The sequence below is a fragment of the Camelus dromedarius genome, chromosome 7 (genome assembly GCF_036321535.1).
Source record: "Camelus dromedarius isolate mCamDro1 chromosome 7, mCamDro1.pat, whole genome shotgun sequence".
In the NCBI taxonomy this organism is placed as follows: domain Eukaryota; kingdom Metazoa; phylum Chordata; class Mammalia; order Artiodactyla; family Camelidae; genus Camelus; species Camelus dromedarius.
Genome location: NC_087442.1, coordinates 13,175,128 through 13,198,643, shown reverse-complemented (window position 1 = coordinate 13,198,643; position 23,516 = coordinate 13,175,128). Strand labels below are relative to the sequence as shown.

Here is a 23,516-nt window from a genome sequence, read left to right as displayed (position 1 = left end):
GTCCTAGAACTAGGGGATCCTGAGGTTTTGGCCCTGTGTTGACTCACTACTCCACGTTTTGATGTGGTACATGCTTTATCACATTCCTTCACTTGCTGTCTCTGACCTGCTGTCCTTTTAACTTCAGCTGCTTCCTCTCACTGAATTCTATCAGCATTTAAATGTGCTCGAGGGTCTCCCACTTAAAAACAACTATAGTTGACCTTGAACAATTCAGGGGATTAGGGGCACCGACCCTCTGCACAGTCAAAACTCCCGAGTATAACTTACAGTTGGCCCTCCCTCCATGGTTCTGCATCTGCGGATTCAACCAACTGCAGGTAGGGTAGCACTGCAGTGTTTTACTATTGAAAAGATCCCGGTGTAAGTGGACCAGTGCTGTGCACACACTGTTCAGGGTCAGCTGTACTCGGCTTTAATTCACGTACCTTTTCAGCTACTATCTTCTCTTGTTCCTCTTCACAAACAAACTGAATAAATGTATTCAATGAGTTGTTTTCATTTTCTACATTTTTTTGAACTTAAATAAGTTGTATTGAGGTATAATTTATATATAATTATACAGGTCAATGAATAATGACAAATGAATGCACCTGTGTAATAACCACCCCGATAAAGCTACAGAACATTTTCATTGCCCCACAAAGTCCCCTTGTGATCCTTTGCAGACAACTTCCCTTTCCCACACCTGGTCCCCAGCAATCACTGACCTGCTTGCTGTCACCATAGATTAGTTTGGCCTGTTCAAGTATTTCATCCAAATGCAGTCATACAGTATGTACTCTTTTGAGTTGGTTTCTTTTGCTCAGCATAGTGATTTTGAGGTCATAATCCATTTTGTTTCATGTATACATCTACTGCATTTTTCACTGCCACTCATTCTCAATCCACTGCAGTCTGGTTTCTCCCTCTTAACTAGAACTGCCTTGCAAGTTTACAAGTGATCTTCAGGCCACTAAACCCAATGGTTTATTCCTTATCTTGCTGATCTCTAGGGAGCGTTTTTGACACTATTAACCATTCCTTCCTTTTCTCTTGGCTTGGTTTATAGATGCTTATTGCTTTTAATTCCCCTGTTTTAAAGACCAGTCAACTAGTTCACTCAGTTCAGGTTTGGCTCTTGCTATTTCTCTTCTCCATAAACTTCAAATGTTTATGCATTTTAACTAGAATTGTTTCCGGCTCTAAAGTATTGAGTTATTAGTACTTTGCTTGTCCCCTGTCTGGGTAACTGTTATAGATACAAATATGAACATAATGATAAGAACAAAAGGTTCACATATAAGATAATGTGTGTGGTGGGAGGAAGAAGGCTGTGAGGTTGTGAACTAAAGGCAGGCTAATCCAAGGCACATTCTGTTTGTAACATAAATTTTTAATTCACCTAACTAAAAGATAAATAATTTACACAGAATTTGAATTTTTTGATCTACATTTAAATTAACAGGAATCCTGTTTATAAAATTTGATAGTAGGTATGCACTGATGCCCCAAGAATAACTGTAATACAAAACTTTACTGTATAGTCTTTAATTATTTACTATATTTAGTTTATTAATTACAGTAAGATGAATAGTTGTCTGCTCTGGATGACTAGCAAAATGTTATGTTACTTGTACCTATTCTAATTTTTAATTACCTAGTTTCTTGCATGTATAGATTTAACCCTACTTTTATGTAAGTTCCTGTTTCCTTATGAGACCTTATTCCTTAAGGAATGGATATCATTGCTAGAATGTACACTTACACATATTCACAGAGGTTTTTGTTTTTTCAGGTAAGTGTTACTAAACTTTAAAAATTAAAAAAAAATTTACAAAGAAAACAAACTTTTAATTCTGTTAATGAATGACAGAATCTATGTGCCGAAAGAAAGTAACTTACAACTTAGAATTCTATGCCCAAGGGAAATACTCATCTAGAATTAGGAAAGGCAAAATAAAGATCTTTTCAAACCAACAAAAATAGAAGACTTCCTTACTAGCAGACCAACACAAATGCAAACGTTGAAACTTCCCTAAAAAGCCAGAAAGTAAATATTTCAGTCTTGCAGGCCACAGGGTGTGGTATCTGCCACAACCACTGAACTCTGCTGTTGTAGTGCAAAAGAAGCCATAAACAATAGCAAATGAATGAGCCTGGCGGTATTCCAATGAAACTACTCACAAAAATAGGCAGTGGCCTGGATTTGATGAGTGGATTGTAGATTGCTGACTCCTGTCCTAAAGTTTAAACACAGACAAAAGGGAAATGATCCTAATTGGAAAGGGAGAAGGAAAGAAGAGCAAAGAAGTGTAAAACCATGAGCTAAAACACATGATGACAAGAGCACATAACTTGGGAAGAGCTTAAATGGAGTTAAGTTTTTTAGGTTTTCTGTATTATCTCCCTGGGGAAAGAATAAAGGTACTGATTAAATTATAGACTTTGATCTGTTAAAAATGCCTGTTATAACTTATAGGGTAACTGCTAAAATAATAAAAACAGACTAAAATTTACAAACTACTAGAAGGGGAAACAACGGAATTATTAAAAGGCAGGCAAGACAAAAGAAAATTAAACATAAAACAGGTGAAACAAATAGACAAAATAAGAGCTTTAAGCCTATTTACATAATTACATATAAATGATTAAATGCCTCAATTAAAAGAGTGAGTCTTATTAAAAATGTTATTAAAAAAAACACAACTGTATGTTCTTTTAAATAAGATACATCTAAAATGCAAGCAACCAGAAAGGAAGAGAGAAAAAAATTAAAATCTCCTCACTAACACATATTCAACATTTTAGTGTATTTTCCTCCTAAGGAGATTGTATATATAACATTGCACTCCTCTAGGACATATTAATTTGTAATTTTTCTTTTACTGTAAATAGTTTTCAAAGGATGATATTCCATGTATTTGGAGGTGAGTTTTCAGTTCTCTAAATAACTGGAGGGAAGCTCTTTTGTCAGTTACTAAACACTGCTGTGATTCCAAGATTTTTATCGGCCAGATATGCATTCAAAGGGATCTGGGGACAACAATTACTATTTCATGTTCATTTTTTTTTATTGATCTTCCTAATAAGTTGTAAGTTTCAAGGTGATGTATATAAAATCCCAATGAAATAAAATTTTACCATTATTTCCTTTCAAAGTATATCTCATCTTGAGGATTAAGTTTACATTAAAGAAGTTAAAACACCAGAAGACTCTGCGCTAGGCATTTTCTGTTAGCTCCTTTAGCCCTCACAACAGTGCTATAAGGTTTGTATGCCTATCTCCATTAGACGTGCGATTAAGAAATAAATTGCTGAAGGTCCCACAGTTAGTAATCGGTCGACCTACGTTTTGAATGCAGGGTGATGGCAAGCTAAGAACCCACACGCTGTCGTTTTCGTTGTCAATATATTCAAAAGGCCTTATCCTTCAAATTTAGCTCTCAAGCAGGAAACAAAATTCTCCACAAGACTACCTCCTTTCCTTTCTCAAAATACTGCTTAATTTTTAGTTTCCAATTTAGACTAACAGATTCTTGCTACATAAGTAACGATGATAAATCCGAATGGGTTAGATGGCCTTGGCCTGTTTCCTAGTGTAGTAATTTCAGGCGTTATTTCCTGAACCTGACCTATCCCAGTTCGGGGGGCTTAAAGCCTCCCTGCATAGATTAAGGAAAACGACCCAGCTGCCAGATCTCCGGACTCCTGCAGAGGGTGGGGCAGCAGTGAGAAAAAGGTTGAGTCTACACGATTTTCAGGCGGGCGCCTGAAAACGACTTCGTTGGTCAGTAAGTATTCGTCAGGAATACGCCCAGATTAGCTAAGACTGCTAACCTCAGTGGAAACGACGGGCAGGATCTCTACTTACTTTCGACTCGGGCTAACCTCTGGCACATTGGCTAACTTGGGTCTGGTTCGCCAGCACAGTGCGGCGCGGCCCTAGAAGACCTGCAGCCTGGAGCTTGAGGTTTGGCACCCGGGGCGGATCGGGTTCGGGCGTTCGCTGAGTCTCGCGAGATCTAGCGGGTAGGGGCGGGAGAGACCCGCGTGCACGCGCCTGAGAGCCGTTAGGGTGGAACCCGTCTCGGGGGGGGGGGGGCGGGGCGGGGAGGGCGGGGCAAATACAGTTGGACGCCAGTTGGTGGAGCCCCGCGGGAAACGACTAAGCGCGAGGAGCGTGCGCGCTCACGTCGCGGCGACGGTGGCGGCGAGCGGCGTCAGAGCTTGGAGGGGGGGCTGACGTCTGCTGGCGGGTGGTGGTGTAGGAGACGAGAGCTTGCTTAGCTGGTATCGCTTCTGTCGCAGGAACCCGACGGAGAGTGAGGGAACGAGGGTCGCTTTCGGGGGCTGCCGCCTTCCGCGTACGCGTCGTCGTGAGGAGCGCAGCCCGGACTCTCCTACAATCCCTCCGGCTCCTTTTTCGCACGCCTCGAGGCAGCGGCGGCAACTGAGACAGCGTCTCACCTCCCCCACCCCTTCCCCTTGTCCCCCCCGCCCGAAAGGGCCCGGTCTGCGCCCCACCCCCGCCCGTCCGCCCGCTACGCCGCCGCCATGTCGGCGCAGGCCCAGATGCGCGCGATGCTGGACCAGTTGATGGGCACCTCCCGGGACGGTAAGTGTCTGCCAGTGCCCTGGGGGTGGGGGAAGGGACTGGGAAGGCAAGGGGAAGGGGCTCCGTGGGCGCACCTGGGCTTATGTGTGTGGCTGAGTAAGGGGCTCCCAGATTGGTAACACGAGGTCCCGGCTCCCGTCCCATCCAATCAAGGCTTGGCAGGCGGGCTTAGGGGGCGGCGACCGAGTGGATTGGCGGGAACCGCTGCCAATGGGGTCAGGCGGGGCCTGGAGGCAGAAGGGAGAGTTTGAGCATTCAGTGTTGACTTGGCTGGGACGGGAGAGCCCACGTCTCTCTTGCGTAGTCGGCGGCCTGTTTTGTCGCTGATCAGGTACCTGCGGACCGCTAAAGCATCCGCCCCCAGAACTAATTCCTTAACCCTGAGCTTTGAGATCATCCCTCGCCGCCGCCCTCCAGAGTGTCCAGAGAGAAGTGGTTCCCACCCCCAACCCAGCCCTTACCTGGGTCCGAGGAAACCTTTGCTAGGAATCCAGTCCTAGAGATGCATTCTTGATCCCCTCACGGAAACAACCATCCTTAAGGGAAAATCTGACCCAAACCATGGTTCTTGAAGTGGGTGTGTTTGGCCCATTTTGTGAAAAGAAAAATGTTAACGGCCTGTTTTTTTCCGAGAGACCTCCATTTTGTTAGACAATTTAATAGAGGCTTTGTTCAGTAAATATTGACAAACCTTACATGTGCCCCAAATAGAACCATTTTGAAAATGTGGTGCCCAGTGAAGTAGAATTGAGGGAAACAACGATCCTTTCAGGCGCTTAGGTTAGAATCTGTATAGAAAACCACTAATTACTCGATATCTTTTTGTCATAAAGAGAATTTCTAAACAAAAAGATGAGATAGATGCTGTTGCTTTTTGGTGATGATTAGTAATGTACTCTTTGAAATTCGACTCAAATCCATGCTAATAGGGAGGAAAGATCTAGTCTAGTACTTTCTCTCTTAAAAAAGCCAAACACTTGCTCATTTTTGTATGTTGCTTGTTTAGGCGAATGGTTTCTTAGCCAATAAAGAAATGCTTTTTTCTTGACAAGTTATTTTAATTGCTTGACCTAAGAGAAAAGGCACACTTTTTAACAATGGGTATAATAATTTTCTTGAGTGCTCTGCAGCAAAATATGCGAGTAGATTAAAAACATTTTATTGAATTAATATGTTTTTAGCAGTGCATACTTTGGTTTTTCAGTGTTCATAGTTCAGTTTTAATAAAACTCATATTTGGAACTTTTCTTTATAGACTGTTTAGAATAATAGGTAAAGATCGTAAACCTACTTGTGGTTGCATAGAGAGGAGGGGAAGTTTGGGAAGGAAATGAATTTTATTTGTGTAGTAAACCCTTGAAAGTTAACATCAATTAAAAATGCCACTGGAGAAACTTCTACCAATTATCATTTTTCACTGTTAGGTAAGAATGGTTTTTTTTATAACTGCAGCTTGTCTTAATATTGCTCCTTTTCCATTATGAAGATGATATTGAGAAGGGGCTTAATCCAGGTTTTTAGCTGGCAGAATAATCTTTGTAGTAAAATTATAGAAATCATTCAAGACTTACTTTAGATGATCCTTTTATTCCTAGATGGATGCCATTTTTGGTACCTTCTACGTGGATTGAATTTCCTAATTTTACTGGGAGGGTAGTTGGATCAAAGTAACTATGATCACCTGATAAATTTCCAAACTAGGCACAATCTAGTATTGCAAAGCTAAATTAAAGTATGTGTATACATACATATATATATTTTTTCCTGTGTGTGTAATCAGCAGAAACTTGGATTTCTTAAAATCCACTGTGCTTTGTATTACAAATAAATTTATATTTTTCTGTGTCTGTTACTGGATTTTTTTTTGCCTTCAGACTAAGAGGATTTACCAGTGAACTCATGTTTACAAGTCCACAGTATTATTTAACTGAAATGACTGGATTTTCACTGCTGTGTTGGGCCAGAAGAAAGAAACATACTACTTTCAAGGAAAAGAATTGAATGTTTTTTTAGATTTTCAAATTAGTTCTTTTATGTAAATAAGATAAGAATCAGTATTCTTTTCCTTCTTACCAGATAGTAAATGAGTTTACATATTTTATGTTATGATTCAGGACCTTTAAATAATTAGGATTTTTTTTTTTTTATTGTACAATCAACTTCAAGTTATCCAGGGATAGGGAAACATGGATACCTTTCTGAATAACACCATGTAATTTGAAACCATATAATGGGAAGTTTTGTATTGGACACAGGAACAGCTTACAGGGAATTCTGTTGGGTGTCTTTGGCACTAAGATGTGGAAATGGGGATCCAAGAGGTAGGAGAGACATGAAAAAGGTAGGTAGGAGGGTATTTAAGGCAGCTCTGTCCAATATATAAATAAATAAATAAATATATATATATATATATTTTATTTGTGTAGTAATATATGTATATATATATACATATTTTTCTTATTCCCAGAGACTAACTATAAAACAATCACTGTCTTTGGATAGTGGGACTCAGGGTGGCAGTAACCACCCCCTCAACTCCTAGTGTCCTGTCTGTGAGGGAAACTGAAGCAGCAAAGGAGGCCAAGGGCACTTTCGCTTTCACCTCCCCCACCCCCTAATGAAAGATTGATTTCCTCCTTTCCTCCCCCAAATTAGAGTTTTTAATTAGTTCCTTTTTAAACTCCTTGGAGATATGTCTGTTAAATATAACTTATTTTGAATGACTTAAATCAGTTAATTATGGAGATTACCTAAACTTTACTGAAATTCTCAGAAATAGGAGTTTTAGTAGTAGGGAAATGGAGAGGTAATTTTGGATCATTGGGCACTTCCAGGAAGGCCAGTGCTGGGTGAGCGGTGAAAGTGGGAGGCTTTGAACAACCAGAGGGCAGCATGATGGCACTGGGAGGCTGGGCAGGGGGATGACCAGGAGGTGGGAGAGGAATGCATAAGGGAAGTGGGAGGGCCAAAGACAAACTTTGCCTTCTTTGCAATTTTGCCTAGGGCCCTGGTGGTGGCAACCGCCTGTGTGCCACTGAAAATCGTGCCGATGCCTGGCATACTGCATAAATGGAAGCAGGGTACCGCGTGAGTTGAAACATTGGTCACACTATATAAAGTCTGTATATGTGAATCAGTGTAACTCATACCCATGTAACTGGGGGTCTGACTGTATTTGGATTTTTCTGATAAGGCATCATGGGCTAAGGAAAAGAGCACTGGGCTGAGACTCAGGAGACCTGGTTTCTAGCCCCAGCTGTACCTCTAATTGTAACCTTGGGTAAGTCAATTAACCTTTTTTGCCTGAAGTTAAATCTATAATTCGTTAAATGAGAAGCCAAATAATTTCCTATGTTATCCTCAGAAATGTTGAAAAATAAATATATTTTAAGTTTTTTAGAAGAGAGGAACCATAAGTAGATATAAATTAGTATCTTATTTTATCTGAAGTTTAAAATACATTAAATTTTCTCAATACCTTTGTTTTAGTTGTTAGCATTAATAGAAGGGAGAAGGATCATTTGTTTTCCCAGAACATAGTCCATTTGACAGCAGGGAGGAACAACCCTGGAAAAATTCAAACATCAATTTAGCTGAATTGTCTGTGTGGTGGTTGGAGGAACTCAGTATCCTCCCATAGACTGCAGTCATTTTTGTTGAGTTGGTTTAATTACAAGGATATCCCTTAGCTAAAGCCCATTTGCCAACAGATACAGTTTGGTTATGAGAAGTCTCTGGTCCTGATCCCAGAAAGGCCTTGCAAGTTTTGAGGGATAGGAATTAAACACAATTGAGGATGTGAATTTAGATTGTATCCTAAGTTTAGAAACTAGGGAAGTTACAGAAGGTAGTTTTGAGGATTCCATATCTCTTAATTGCCTGTAACCTTTAAATGGGAGCGGAGACCATCTCTGAAAGGTTAAACAGGCCAGAAATGACAGTCTGCCCTTAAAAACAACCAGTAGACTAATAGAATGTAGAATATAGAATTGAATTTTACAGCATTATTAGTTGTCCTTTTTGGTTAGGGAATGTTTAGGGCAAGTTAAAGCTTTCAGATAATTTTAGCTATTTTTGATGGTAATCTTTCTGAACATACAATGTTCTTCCTCAGTTAATAGAATATATTAATCATAACTTAATATTTATTCCATTCACTTACATTGTATAGTAGTTGCAGTTTACAGGATATAAAGTTAAAAGGATAATGCATCCTAGGAGATACTCAGGAAAATACAGTTCAGAAAGTCATTTGCTTCTTTCTAATATAAGGTTAGGGATACGTGACTCTTGAACCTATAGGACGGTATGACATTGCTGCCTTTCTGCAAAATAAATTACTGAATCAAAGGTTGAAGTAGTGTTTTCTTTAGTGGATTTTCTTCATAAAATCATCTTTGCTGTAATCTCTGTTCCTTGCTTGTCATCAACATTGAGAGCATTTTCTTTTCATTTTCTCTCATTAACGTATGAACCATATTTATTTCTTGGTCAGTTGTAAGTCATTCTTCTATTCCACTTGGCTTGTTCATTTTAAGTGAAGGAGGCGTAGCCTTTAATGTACAAGTGCACATTTTTTGAATAATAATGGGATGTATCTAATTCCAGAGCTTGTAAATTCTTTAAATTCTTTATAAGAAATTTTAGCAAACATAAGGTTGAACAGTAGTTAAACGTAAGGTTAAACAGAGTTTTAGTAAATGTTTGATTTTATCAGCGATTCAGGCATATCAAAACGCTGAAAGCTCTGTTAACACCCACATAGTGAATCCGTTTTAAAATACTTTAACTCATTTTGAACTCTGAATAATATTTCTATCTACAGAACAACCCAGAAAACAATAATAGTATCGCCTTCCACAACTCTGCATTGTTTTTGGATTCTCTACAGTTTAGCTCTCCTCAAGGAAACCTGTGCTTCTGAGACACACTTTTGCTTCGGGTAAAAAAATAAATTGAAACCAAAGAAAAATCATATTCTCTATCACTGCGTAAGTTCTATAAGCAATAAGTAAATGCTTTGATTTGGTTGGATAAGATGTCATGTAAGGATAAATAGTGAGCTGCCTGTTCAAGATAGGTAGCAGGAAGTCAAGAACAAGTAACTGTCATGGATGAGGGTGAGGTTTAGTGGGTCAGAGTATTCAGTACCAGGTGATTCATACACATTAAAGCTTCAGGTTGCTAAGGGTTCAGGCAGGTGTTAAAAGTTGCAGATATGCAGATGGCTTCAAATAGTAAGTGTGGGTAAGACTAGGTAGATTAGGCAGGTGCTCCTCACAAATGGAATTTTAGAAAGGTGCTTGAAATGGACTGAATCCTAAAACCCCAGGGCTGTTAATATTTTCATCAAGGACACATAAGTGATTCTACTACCCAACTTAATAATCAGGCTACTAAGAAATTGTAGACTAAGAAGATGAAAGTTGAAACATTTGCTGGAGAAAGAACGAGGGAGTGAGGGATAGGATAAGTTTATACTTGACGCGGATCTTATGGATTCAGCACCTGCAGAAATGTCATTCTGTTCCTCTTCAGTTTAAATTCTCAAACACTAGCAGCTGCTGGGATAGAATTAGACGGTGAGGCCAAAATAGATCAGTTAAGCAGTTTTGTAAAATTATAGAGAATGTAGAGAAAAATACTTTGTAAAAACTCTGAAATTGGCTACAGCCTCATGTGTTTGTTATAATAGAATAACTTATGACTTTGAAAAGTCAAAGCCATCAGAAAGTAACATGTAGCTCAGTCAACTGAGTAAATGTTATATTTTGCTGTTTACAACAACATGGCCATATACATATATACATATATATGTATAACATGGCCTAGAGGAAGGAGTCTTCAAAACTTTTTTCTTAAAAAACACTCAGTAGATACTGATCCGTATGTTCTAATTTAGTTGTGAACCATGTGCAATGATGTTTGACCTCTGTGATTCAATATGAAAAGCGTTTAACGAGCTGCCCTTTCTGAGTCTTTTGTCATGTCTCCTGATTACATGGTAAATTGTTTTGTTTTTGTCTTTTTGAGACCTTGGTTTTCTGCAGACATCAGTTTTTTCTTTCAGAGTTAAACTTCCCAAACCTTTACCTTTCAATAAGATATGTTGGATATTTATTGGATAGTATCTATAGTGTCTATACCTAGTTGCTCAGCTGCTTTTATATTCTGTTCTACTATTATGTTATACAACGTACCCTGTTCAGTTACTTGAGGAGGGTATTTTTTAGATGGGAGTTGGCACTATGGCCTACCTGTTTTTTTTAAATAAAGTTTTATTGGAACACAGTCATGCCCATTTGTGTACATATTGTCTGTGGCTGCTTTGCCTTACAACAGCATAGTTGGGTAATTGCAACATAGACGTATAGCTGGCAAACTCAGAATATTTGCTGTCTGGCCCTTTAAGGAAAAGCTTGTTGACCATTGTTCTAGATCAGTGTTTCTCAAAAGTGTGATGCCCAGATCAGCAGCCTAGCATCACCTGGGAACTTGTTAGAAACACAACACACATTCTTGGACCCACCCCTGGCCTACCAAATCAGAGGTTTTGGGATTGGGGGCCAGTAATCTGTGTTTTAAGAAGCCTTCCACGTGACTAATGCACATGAAATTTTGAGAAACCCTGTTCTGAATAAATGTTTCCCAAATGATAGTCACATATATCATCTTTACTTTTTTCTTTTTACCCTGTTTTCTTTTTGTTTAATATTTTTTCTTTATGTCAACTCACTTTTCTAAAAATATAAGCTAATTTTAAAATGAAAGTATATCATCAGAAAAATAAATACGGTGAAAACACAGTGTTACAAGAGATAACTAGACTCTTTTGTCACTTAACCTATACTACAAATTAGAACTCCTTAGATGTGTTAATTAAATACTAAGTGCCAGATGGAAATTTTTTTCTTCATCATGATAATCACCACTAACTCAATCAAGTGGTGTTTAAAATGTCATGTTGGTGAAATCGTATAACACCTAAAATCACTTTCTGTACAAATCCCATTCTTCAGGAAATACTATTCTAGTTTCTCAGTGAGAGGAAAACTGTTTGAACTGTTATACCTAAGCCCCTGAGTAGAAATGACTTTTCCTTAGAAATAGACAGAAGTACACACCTGTGAGATAGATCTAGAAGTCCCTAGAGGGGCCCATTTAGACTTCTAGGATGAAGCTACCTCAGTTAGCTTGATTTTACCTCTCCATTAATGCTTTATTCCATAGTGGTCAGGAATTCTGCAGGATTTCACCAACCTCTTCCACAGTGGAAGTGTGAAAAAGTGCTGGCTGTGGGAAAAGCTGCTTATCAGAGAAAACTGGACTAGAAACTGGGGGGAAGTGCTGTGATTCTAAGTTATGGACAGAAAACTAGCAGGGCATGCTTACTAGGAAAACAGTTGATTCACCTCAGATTTTAGAAACCATGTATTTGTATTATGAGAAATTTTAGCATGAAAATAAATTATTTAATTTGCCTGATAGTATTAGAGGGAATACTTCCCAAGACATGGTGTTCTGATATTGGCTGATGTATTCAGAGTGTAGTAATTATCAGTGGGGCTAGAATCTTACTTTCGTGAATATCTCTAGGTTGCTGAGCTGCTTCAGTTATTTCTCCCTTTACTTTTCTTAGAGATGATGGACGAATTTGCTTCTATTCTCGTTTGACTGCAATGAAGTAGTAACATAGGACTCCAGTCCTACAGGGACTGAAAGTCTAGAGGGGAGTGAAGATGTACACATGAACAGTTACGTTTATTTTTAATAAATTTTGTGATACCGATTGCATGTAGGTGTCTAATTTTGGAAAAAAGTGTTTAAAAAATATAAAAGGCCATCAAACACCTATAAGAATGAACAAATGTTATTTTGTATGTTTCCCGCAAATTAAAAAAAAAAAAGCATTACAAATGAAGTCCTTTATGTCCCTCTTCACAGTCTCAGTCCTTTCCCCAAAGGCAATTCTTGTGAATTTGTCACAGTATTTTTGCTGTGTTGTTTCAGTAGTTGTAAGGCTCAGTCTCCTTCATGGTAAATCTGTTTTTCATTTTAACTTCCTTTATCATTGAGTTGTCTGTCACCTCTGTCCTTCGATATTCTCATTTCTTTTCTCTTTATTTCTTTCCTTCGTTGGTTTTAGATTTGGGGAGGCTCTGCTTAGCTTTTATAGCAATCACCAGCCAATGAGCACTTGTCTCTTTAATGACAAATTAGTCTTAATTTGTTTTAAAATAGACAATTACTTTTCTTTGATTCTTTTCAGCTATTCGTAGCCAAAGATAGCTTTCATTACTTCTCATTTTGGGTATAGAAAGTTCTGGATGGTAGAAGTCTCCAGATATCCAGAGTATGAGTGTTCTTGTATCAGAATTGCAGCTCTGCAAGTAAGTATCAAAATATAAAATGTAGCAGGCTGCAACTTTTTAATGACTAACTTTCCTTTATGACATATACTAAAAACAGATTGTATATAATCCTTTTAGGGTTTGATTTATAGTTAACTATTCAAGCTTTTCTAATGTATGTCTTAAATCTGAGAGGAGAAATATGATTGATTTCCTAAAGCATGTATCCTCCTGGCAGAAATGTGACAGCACTGACCCCTGCCAGTGGCCAAAACTGTGCTTATATAATGAGAGGAGACAGGGTTGTGGCAGGGGGTGGAATAGAGCCCTCGGAATGTAGCTGCTGTAGTCTCATTTCAGTTCACACATTTCCTTCACCATTCTGTTAGCTCTTAAAGACCGTGTAAGCTTTTCCACCTACTACCAAGGCTGTTTTCCAGTCTCATTCCTTATAATTTTGTTATATGGATTTTCATAGACTAGTAGGCTGGTAGATTTAAAAAATTATTTTAGCATTGTTAATCTTTGATCATACGCAGCAAGAATGAACTTGTTCTGGAAATTTCTTCTGCAATGGGCATTGCATTTTTAAAATGTCGGGCTTGTCAAGGGGATGATGGTGGTGTGATATTAGTACCTGTTCGTAATGATAAACCTATAGGACCATATGAAAGAATTAAGGATAGCCTTTCAGTACCCTTATTTTTGCATTTTCTGGGGGAAAGGAAAGCCTCTACTGCTACTCAGTATGATTTTATCAGTTCTATTAGAAAAGTGACTTGATACTACATTTGGAAGGAAAATGCCTTAAATTAGTTTTTCCCACTGCCATCTTTGGCTGAGTATTTTTTCTTTCCTTTCCTTATGTAATATATTCCTGGAAAATTTGACATGTGTCAAGTCATATTAAATGTTTTCAAAGCATCAATAATCATATTAAGACATGGTAGTGAATTCTTTCATAAGACAAACCCTGTACTTTGAACTGTATAAATATAAAATGAATTAAACTATATTTATTATTAACAAGGTAACACGGAGTAATAAGTTTTTTTTTTTAGGTTAATTTCAAAAGGGTTCTTATAGGTGAGCTTTAGGCTAAATTCTAAAGGAACAACAAAGGTAGGTGGGAGAAGTTAGTGGAGTTGGTAAGACTATTGGAGGAGGATGTAAAAGTGATCAAATTAACCTCTTTACTATAATAGTGTACAGCAGTAGCTTTTACTTTGGTTCCACATGAAGGCATAACGTGTTCACTAGTACAGGACAGGTCTCTTCCTTCTCTGTACTAGAGTAGAAATTGGTCTTTATATAGTTCCCACATTATTATGTGGACTCATCGCTTATAAAGTGGGAAATGGTAGTAAGAAGATGGCATATTTGAGGATTTGAGGGCACAGGGAAATGAGAAGCTTTACACTTATACACCGTTTTTTCTAGCTCTGGCTTTCCTTTTACTGAAAGGGTATGAAATTTATTTTGGAGGGAATGTGCCTACCCTGTCCCAAGCCAACAATGACACATGGCCCCTAACGAGTATACCTGTGGGGAGGGCTTGCTTTGTCACATTGGAGAATGTGGGAGAGCTTTCCCTCTCCTGGCTCCATTTACAAACTAGGGGATGCTTCCATTTGCTTTGTGTGCTGTTGAGTTTTCTCCTCTCTGTTTTCTCTAAGCTAAGCTCTAAGCTAATTCTGTACAGAAGAAATACTAATTAGTTGTTTTTATAAATTGCTTGCCATTAATGCCTGATAATATGCAGTAAAATAAGGATTCTGCATACAATTATATATGTCAAATATTACAAACTTTAAGGTTCTTTTGAAATTACAATACTAAACTCAGTTCACTTTTGCTTAGCCTTCACAGTTGTTGATCACATAGCATGGTCATCCACTCACAGCTTAAAAAAATACAGGGAGCATCGGAGAGAATGGGTAAAGTAAAATTTTGATGTTTTTAAAATAGCACCTAAATCTATGAAAGTTGATTTGATTTACTGTTTGTATGGGAGGGAGAGGGTGGTTGGCACTGGAAGGGAGGGGGTGGATATTGGGTAAATAGCATGCACTATGTAAAATGATGTCAGATACCATCTAGGCCAAGATTTTAAGTGTTAACTAACTTAAGTGTAAGGCTATTTCAGAAAAGGCAGGACCGTAAAATGGCAGTGTTGGAATTTACAGTAGGCTTTTTCTTGCCTCCCCATGGATTGAAGGGGATTTTGAGAATAAAAGTATTTGCGTACAGTTTGGACAGAAGCCTCCTTTATAGAGTAGCCTGTCTGTATTCACTAGGTGAAACTGCCTCAGTACCATCTCAGGCTCTGTCTGTCAAGGAAGACCTTGAGAGGAATAATGATGCTTTCCAGTTTCTACTGTACACCTGTGACTCAGGTGTTCCCAAATATAGGTTATAATTCATGAAGAGATTGAACAACAAAAAGAGGTTAAGAGAGTTGTTCCTCTGAAGTAAGTAGTTTGGTAGAAAATATTAATAGAAATTTTGATGCTTTCATTCAAATGAAGAACACTTCTTCCAAAGTTCTAAATCGTTTTTAATCTCAAAACTTGTCATTGTAATTATGTACAAAGCCTAATTAATTAGTATTATGGAAGTTGTAGAGAAGTGAGACTTCCATGTTTTATGGTTTGGGCATTTTGTTGTTAACTCAAATAACTTGGTCTAATCTCTGCCCCATTATTTTTACACTTTTTTTTTTTTTTACTTTGTTTACACCTTTAAAAAAACCTAATTGAAGAAAAAAAATCAGATTTTATCTCCAAATATTATTCTTGCCCCAACTTTCCTATTCCTCTACATGAAGCCATTTGCCAAAGCCAAATATGATTTACTTACTGTTTCCCAAACCTTCTTGCCTCTGTAAGCTTTGTCAAAGATATTATTCCAGTTTGGAATGCTCTTCTGTCTCCTTTCTTTTGGTCTAAGTGCTATCTTTCCTTCAAATAATGGCTTCTACTTATTGCATGAAGCCTTCTCTAACCTCTCCAGTCCTTGGTGGTCATTCTAGTCTTAGAATTCCTGAAGTACTGCTATTCGGTAGTATTTCATCCATTACAAACATCCATTTGGCACTTGGATCATGCTACCTTTTGTTATTACTTGTTAACCTCATTTAAATGTCCTATTTCTCTAGCAAAATGATGGGCCCCTTGAGGGTAGAGAGCTTGTCTTAAATGTCTCTTTGTAACCTCATTGCCAAGCACAGAGAATATGTTCACTAATAGGCTTAATTCTAGGATTTGGATCCAGTGTTAGTGTAACAGGGTAATTTCTTTGCTTAGGTTATTTTCATAATGAATATATACCCGCAGAAACCAAAGAAAAAGTACATTGAATTAATAAAAAAAAATCCTTGTATTATAAGGAGATTTGATTTATATTTGTTCCTTATTAGTTGTGGTTCCACCCCTCCTCTCCCTTTTTTAGTGGGTGCTATTTTACCCTAGTTTCTTTTTAAAAAACATGGTTTGGGCCAGATATCTTGACAGAAACCAAAATTACCAGTATTTTTATTTTAGATTTTGTTGATTTAGCCAAATTATATTTTCATGGCATAAGCCCAAATTATTAAATACTGCATATATAGCCAAGTTATTTTAAAATGTTAACCTTAAAGTCTAGTAAGGAAGACTTAAAAAGTATCAATAAACAGATACTCAGTTGCTAGTCCCTCTCAGGGTATTTCTGCATCTCAAATTATTAGGGTTTTATTATTTCATTGTTATAAAGATTTCTATACTGTACAGCTGATATTTGATAGCTGTATTTGTTATGTTTGCTGCAGTTATCAAGTGTTTGCAGAGCAACCATTCATATGCAGTGAGTTACTTAATACTTTTTGGCATTTATAGAAGCTGATAATTTTTTTTAAAGCTTATCAGGGATAATTTTGTTAAATTCATATTTGGAATTACTCATTTTATCTGATAGCAGTGTCTTCAAGGCACATATGTCTTAGTATTAGATTTACAGTTGTGTGGGGGAGTGTAATAGCTCAGTGGTAGAGTGTGTGCTTAGCATGCACGAGGTCCTGGGTTCAATCCCCAGTACCTCCATTAAAAAATAAAAATAAATAAATAAACTATTACTACCCCCCCAAATACAAACAAAAATGAATAAAAGATTTACAGATGTGATTTCTGAAGCAAAAACAGTTGCCCTACTTGGTGAAATGTTTGACTAGTAAAACTTCTATGAATCTTGATTTTATTCTGAGGCCTGGCTTATAATATTCTTGAGCCATTGGTTTGTTGAAACAGTAAAACAGTACTGCTGTTGCATTACTGAGAAGCTTAGATACTTGTGTCAGGGAGACTCCTAGATATGTAAGGTTGTGTCTTCAAAAATTACATTACTTTTAAATTTCTTAGCATAATTTGGGTACAGATTTAGAGTAAAACATTTTTTCTTACATGCCAGGAAGCAAAAAGCCTCTCTGTATATCATTATCATTCTGGTGTGAGCTCATCATAAGTACCATTCTGACATGAGCTTAAGGCCCCCACCAAAGTCTTGATGAAAAAAGACTTTATTAAAAAAACATTTTTTTAAGCCCTAGTTGGTCCAAGGACCACTATACAGAGCTCAAACCTCAGAGTTTTACCTATGATCAGTCGTATTCTTCTCTAGGATTACACTTAAATCGATTTTTTTTTTTAAAACCCTGATTTTGTTCACTTTTGTTTTCATATACAAGAATCTTTACAGTCAACATGTACTTCTAGATGCTGTATTGAAATTGCTGGCAGAGTCTATTCTATACAAACTGAACAATCTGGCCCCTTGTTTTATTTGTAAAGGTTCAATGTATCTATGCCTGCCTACTTCAATCTGCAAGGGAGTGTCAGAAAGGCCCCGCATTCGCCGAGCCGTGAGTTATCACTAACTTTTCAGATGTGTTAATGAATGTGGAAGAAAAGCAGTTGTGTTTAAAAGGAAAAAAGAACCATCAAAATAACCTTTATTATAGTAGCAGGCGTGAACACTAAGTGAATTATTCCAAATTGTGGTATCAAAAATAACCTAACTAGAGAGTAGCCTCTAGAAAACCTATTGTTGAACTACTCTGAAGCTATCATTTTAGCTATAAATTACTGTTCTTAAAATTTTATAAACCCTGATTACAAATTAATATGTTTTTTAAGTCTTTTTAGCCAAGTTAAAACAATCTGAACAAAATCTTACCCCACCTAAAATTGACAGTATTTAGTTGACTTTGAGTTAAGCTCTTAAAAATAAGACCATGTGGAAGGGGTAAAGTTTAACCTTTTTTGTTAGTGACATGTGAAAAACAAATTAATTTAAATGAATCACTTCCTAGATGAAAGTTTTTGGAGTGCTCCAGGCATCAATGTGAAGTACGGTGGTATTTACAAACTATTTTGGTACCAACAGTTCTCGCTTCAGTAATTCACCAGTAGGTTTTCATTTATCAATGATGATACCAATTTAAGGCTAAAATAAAACACCTTCATTTCCTAGCGCTTTTCATTATACATAGAGGAAACATCCTTAAGCATTTTTTCCCCCAACGAGATTCTAAGCAAAACAAAAAAACAAAACAAAAAAAAACCACTGTAACTAACAGCTGTTATTTTGTTATTAGAGATAGCTACTTTTCTTTTTCTTAGCTTCTCTAACGTTTTGAGTAGATAGGGATATTTAATGAGCAGGGTGGATGCTTCTGTTGCTTTGGAGGTGTATTGTGTTAAATGAAGACAATGAATTTAAATGTACCCAGTTTGGCCTTATGTAGCACAGACTACATAAAACTTGGAGGTGTGGGACCTTCGGAGTCATTAAAGTTAACGTTGCATTTAGGCATTGTGCCTTTGTCTGACTGGTGTGTAAGTCCTTCTTCCAGGTTTGTACGCTCTTAAACACGTTATTCTACCCTCTCTAACTCCTCCCAGCAGCAAAAGGGAGACACTTCAGCTGGAACAAAATAGTGGAAGAAATGGCGTCTGGGGTTCAGTGGGGAATTCGCAGTGTGTATGCAATGTTTGCAAGATTACTTTTTATGTTTTTCAATTAATGTAAATAGTTACAAAATAAATCAATGTTTAGTGTCAAGTAGGGAACGTTGTATACCAATAGAAACTCTCCTAGTGGGTCTGCTGCAAGTCGCTTAACCTCTCGGGGCCTCAGTTTCCTCGTCTGCAGGATGAAGGAGTTGGACTCAATAATCTTTAAGGTCCATTCCTACTCTAAATCCTATGCTTTTCTGAAGTACTCTGTTTAACAGAATGCATTGCTTTCCCACTTTGACTATTTGAATTACATGTGCAGTACACATCCTGCAACTGCATGTTGTCTAAAATAGTTTTTCTGTAGGATATATAAAAAACTAATCCTTCTTGAGCTGATTTATAAATCTGTGTGTATAGCCACACATAAAAAGCTAGTGTTAGTAGGGCTCTCAGAAGATAAATATTTTCTAGTTGTCTAACCGTGAATGTTATTAACTTTCCTATATTACAGGAGACACTACTCGTCAGCGAATAAAATTCAGTGATGACAGAGTGTGCAAGAGTCACCTTCTCAACTGTTGCCCCCATGATGTCCTGTCTGGAACTGTACGTATTTTATTAAATCAATTGTTTGATTATTGGCATACTACAAAAATGAACTGTTTGATAAAGACTTAATTTCTTGTCAGATTATTAGGCAGTGATGTTTTTAAACACTTGTTAGCAGACTGATTTGCATCCCTTATATTTAGATTGATAATTTAGGTCTGCAATAATGGGATTTCTCACAAAAATAATTGTTGTGTTTTACTTTGTAATTTTTTCCATTCTTCAGAGCAAGTTTTTAAAAAGCACTTCTTATTTGGAACATAGAGGCAGTTATACAGTGGTTGCACTTTTAGCTCAGAAATAATTTGAATGATTTTTTAAATTGTTTACTTTTGAGCAGAGTAGACTATTATCCCAAACAGTATGCATTTTTATTGAGATTTGTGCACCTTTATATTATAGAAATCATTGTGGGGAAAATATATTGGTAAATACTTAAATTCACAGTTTAATTTGTGAGTAGTGTTGTCAGTTAAAGTTCATTTATTTTGCTTACTCCTAATGTAAAGCTCACTTATTTAGATTCTACATGTAGTGATGTTGATTAATCTTAGAGTATGATCACTTTAATTTTGTAGATAAATCACAAGATGATGGGCCTATTTAAATGGGACAAAGGATTTGATTCCCTGACTTTTGGATTTAATTGAAATGATTACTCACTGCAAGAGCTTTCTTTCACAGGGATGGCAGAGGAGGGCTGGTAGGGCCTAAACATATAGCTGACTTTGTCATTTGTCAGAAATGATTGAAATGAAGAAAAGATTTAGAACTTCTATTTGCAGATGCAGTGAGTTCCCTTAGTTAAAGATGTCTCGATAGGTGGTTTCTTCTTGATAGGAAGAGTTAAATACCCCAAATAAATAGATATCAAGGCATTTACAATGGGAAACTCCTCTGTCTTTCTCCAGTAGGAAAGGCTGTTGAAACTGTATTATATTAAAAGGAATAAAAGAGCCAACATTTAAAAAAAATATAATACCTGCATTTTTTTAGAGTTTAATATTACAAGGCAAGAAATCTAGTTTCTGAGCACATGATTTAGGACTATGACAGGTAATTTTTTTTTTTAAGTAAAGGTAGGTTCATTTAGAGAGATACATACTGCATAGGGCATAGGCTGTTTCAGAACGCGAAAGGCTGTGCAATGTAGGGCTTGGGTGCTCAGGTTAAGGTAAAAGTAGATACACACTTCATAGACAGAGTGCAGGCCGTCTCTGAAGATCAGGGAGCAAGAGAGGCAGCCTAGGACTATGACAGGTAATTAACCCTCACATCTATTCTTCAGAGTTTCTGTACTTAAAGTATTTTCTATGGTGTTGTATGATTTAAATCTATAAAATACGTAATTATTTGTAGTATACTTTGATTCTACACATTTACTGTTAAATTTCACAGTTAAAGATATTTTATTTAATGGCTAAATTATCACTTCAAATAAATTTTGAGAACAAGATTAGTTAATAAGTGGCAGAATTTAAATTTTTAATTTTTCAATACTTTAAAACCAATCATAGCAGGACTTCGACATATTATTATATTCTTCAGGTTTGGCATTAATAGTTAAAAAAAAAAGTCTGACATCACAATTGTGCTTTTATATTTTATATGCACACAATGCAGTTAATGCTCATTTATTTCTAAAATGATTCTCTTGGCTGTATGTTCCAGAGTTAGCCATAGTGATATTACTGTATTTAAGTGACTTACTCAAAATCATTCACTTCTGTTGATTTAAAGCAAAACCGGAGGGGAGGTTATAGCTCAAGTGGTAGAGTGAATGCTTAGCATGCATGAGGTCCTGGGTTCAATCCCCAGTACCTCCTCTAAACATAAATAAATAAACCTAATCCCCTCCCCGCCAAAATAAACAAAAACAAACAAAAAAAGTTGTCAACCTAGAATTTTATATCAAGTTAAAATATCTTCAAAAACAAATGAAATAAAGACTTTTAAAAATAATAATAATAAAAAAAAGCAAAACTGGAACTAAACTCCAATTTTCTGAGCTGTAGTTTTATTCACCATGTTTTCTACTCTTTAGGTGATACTTAATCTTCATCATGTTAAATAAAAAGGATAAGTGGTTGGTTTTGGACTCTCCTTGTAAAATTCTTGCTAGTGGATTTATAAGAAGCACATTTTTACAGATCTTAACATCTCTGAAATACACATCCTAAAATTAGTGATAGAAAAATACTATTTTAATTTGTAACATTCTTAAGGTATAGAATTTAATGATGAGGCTTAAAATTGATAATGTCTTGAATTACATGAAAAACAATTAAGGAAAGCCTTTCTAAAGGCACTTGCTAGGGAAACCGTGGATGAGAAATATCTCATTTTTGTCAGCCAGGTAGGTAGGAGACTGTCGTACGTAAGAACGGGGTTAAATGTGAACCTCCTTCAGAATTTAGGAATGTCACAGAGTGGAATCCTTGAGAACTTGAAGTCATCCATAGTGTGATTTTCTTTTTTCTTTTTCTTTTTTTTAACCATAGTGTGATTTTCTTATGACCCTTATTACTAAAAAAGACTAACAGTTTATCGTATGTACAAGTAGTTTGTAATTACAGAACTCTGACTTGTTTAGCACCAGTCTCTGTAAAACAAATGCTTTTCTGGTGCAGAATCTAATAGTTCACACCTCTTTATGTTGAAGGTGCTTTTTGTGTGTGTGAGATCAAGGATGAAAAGAACTGAGTTGTTGATTTTATAATGCTTTTTCTTCGTCATATAACTAAAGGTTGCCCTTTAATTTTCCAGACCTTGTTCCTCAGGGCTGCCGCTTCCAGCAGAGTATGACTCATCATCTAGATTATTTAGCAGAAGAATACACAGAAATATATTCTCTGGCTTTTTTTTTTAATTATAAAGAGGTTAAACTTTATATCAAGCACTTGGAGATGAAAAGTATGATTTCTAAAAATATACTCATAACTTACAATGAGTATGGAATATTTTTGGAATTCAATTTGATAAAATTGCCTCTGTAACATTTTACCTTTCATTAGTCTGGTATTCTGGTATAACTAACTTAAGCTAATAAATCAATTAGGGGAGGTAAAATGTAGAACAGAGAATCGAGATAATTGTATGTATGTGTATATATATCTTTGAATTATGATTCTTATAAGAAGCATGAATATTTCTATAATTAGGAAATTACTGTATTTCAAAGGCTTGGATTATTTTCCTAGTCATTGAGAATTTTTTGTTTTAGTCCCGCTCTTTTCCTCCTTTGGTACATTTAGTTTTTTCCATCTTGTATTCACCATGCAGACAATAGACAGCATCCCCTTTCAGATTTAGGCAAAACAAAAAGCCTACGCTTGGTTGGGGTTTTCATATACACACTACTATATATAAAATAGGTAATCAACAAGGGCCTACTGTATAGCACAGGAAACTATGCTCAGTATCTTATAGTAACCTGTAATGAAAAAGAATCTGAAAAAGAATAAATATATATGTATATATAACTGAATCAGTTTGCTGTTTACCTGAAACTAACACAACATTGTCAATCAACTGTGTATCAATTTAAAAAAAAATACATCTTTAGATGATGAAGCAAACCAAAATTACAATGTTAACATTTTCATGGTAGGTTAGGGAATAAGCTGTTTGTCATTGACTTATTTTACTGTTTTATGTTTTACTGCTTTAAGAAGTTTGGCATGTTTAATATTTTACAAATGATTCTTATGATTCCAGTATAAAAAGTTTCGTTGATTTATGTTTGCAGTTTTAAGCTGAAAGGCATAAGACAAAGTTAAGGTTATAAAAAGCATTTTAACTTTTAAAATAACCTGAGATTCAATATAAATATATGGACATACTTAATTTTCTAGATTCAGGAGTTATGTGGATACTTGGGAAGTTTTGCCGACCAGACAATTGAAATATTTAACTAAAATTATAAATGAGACTAAATAGTAATCAAAAACCTCTTAAAAGTAATTA

General features: G+C 36.5%; 1 protein-coding gene across 8 annotated transcripts in view; it reads left to right on the top strand.

Moving 5' to 3' along the window:
- Window positions 1–4,170: 4,170 nt before the first annotated feature.
- Window positions 4,171–23,516, top strand: part of LUC7L2 (LUC7 like 2, pre-mRNA splicing factor) — a 52,238-nt gene continuing 32,892 nt past the window's right edge. The window contains exons 1-5 of one of the 8 annotated variants that reach the window (XM_064487320.1): window positions 4,171–4,597; window positions 7,601–7,684; window positions 17,772–17,842; window positions 18,885–18,959; window positions 19,453–19,547. In XM_064487320.1, the coding sequence (XP_064343390.1) occupies window positions 7,647–7,684; window positions 17,772–17,842; window positions 18,885–18,959; window positions 19,453–19,547 (279 nt within the window). In that variant the 5' untranslated portion in view covers window positions 4,171–4,597; window positions 7,601–7,646. Of the gene's footprint in view, window positions 4,598–7,600; window positions 7,685–14,728; window positions 14,886–17,771; window positions 17,843–18,884; window positions 18,960–19,452; window positions 19,548–23,516 lie in introns of those variants that run through there. The other 7 variants (XM_064487321.1, XM_031455459.2, XM_031455461.2 and 4 more) reach the window with 7 other exon arrangements.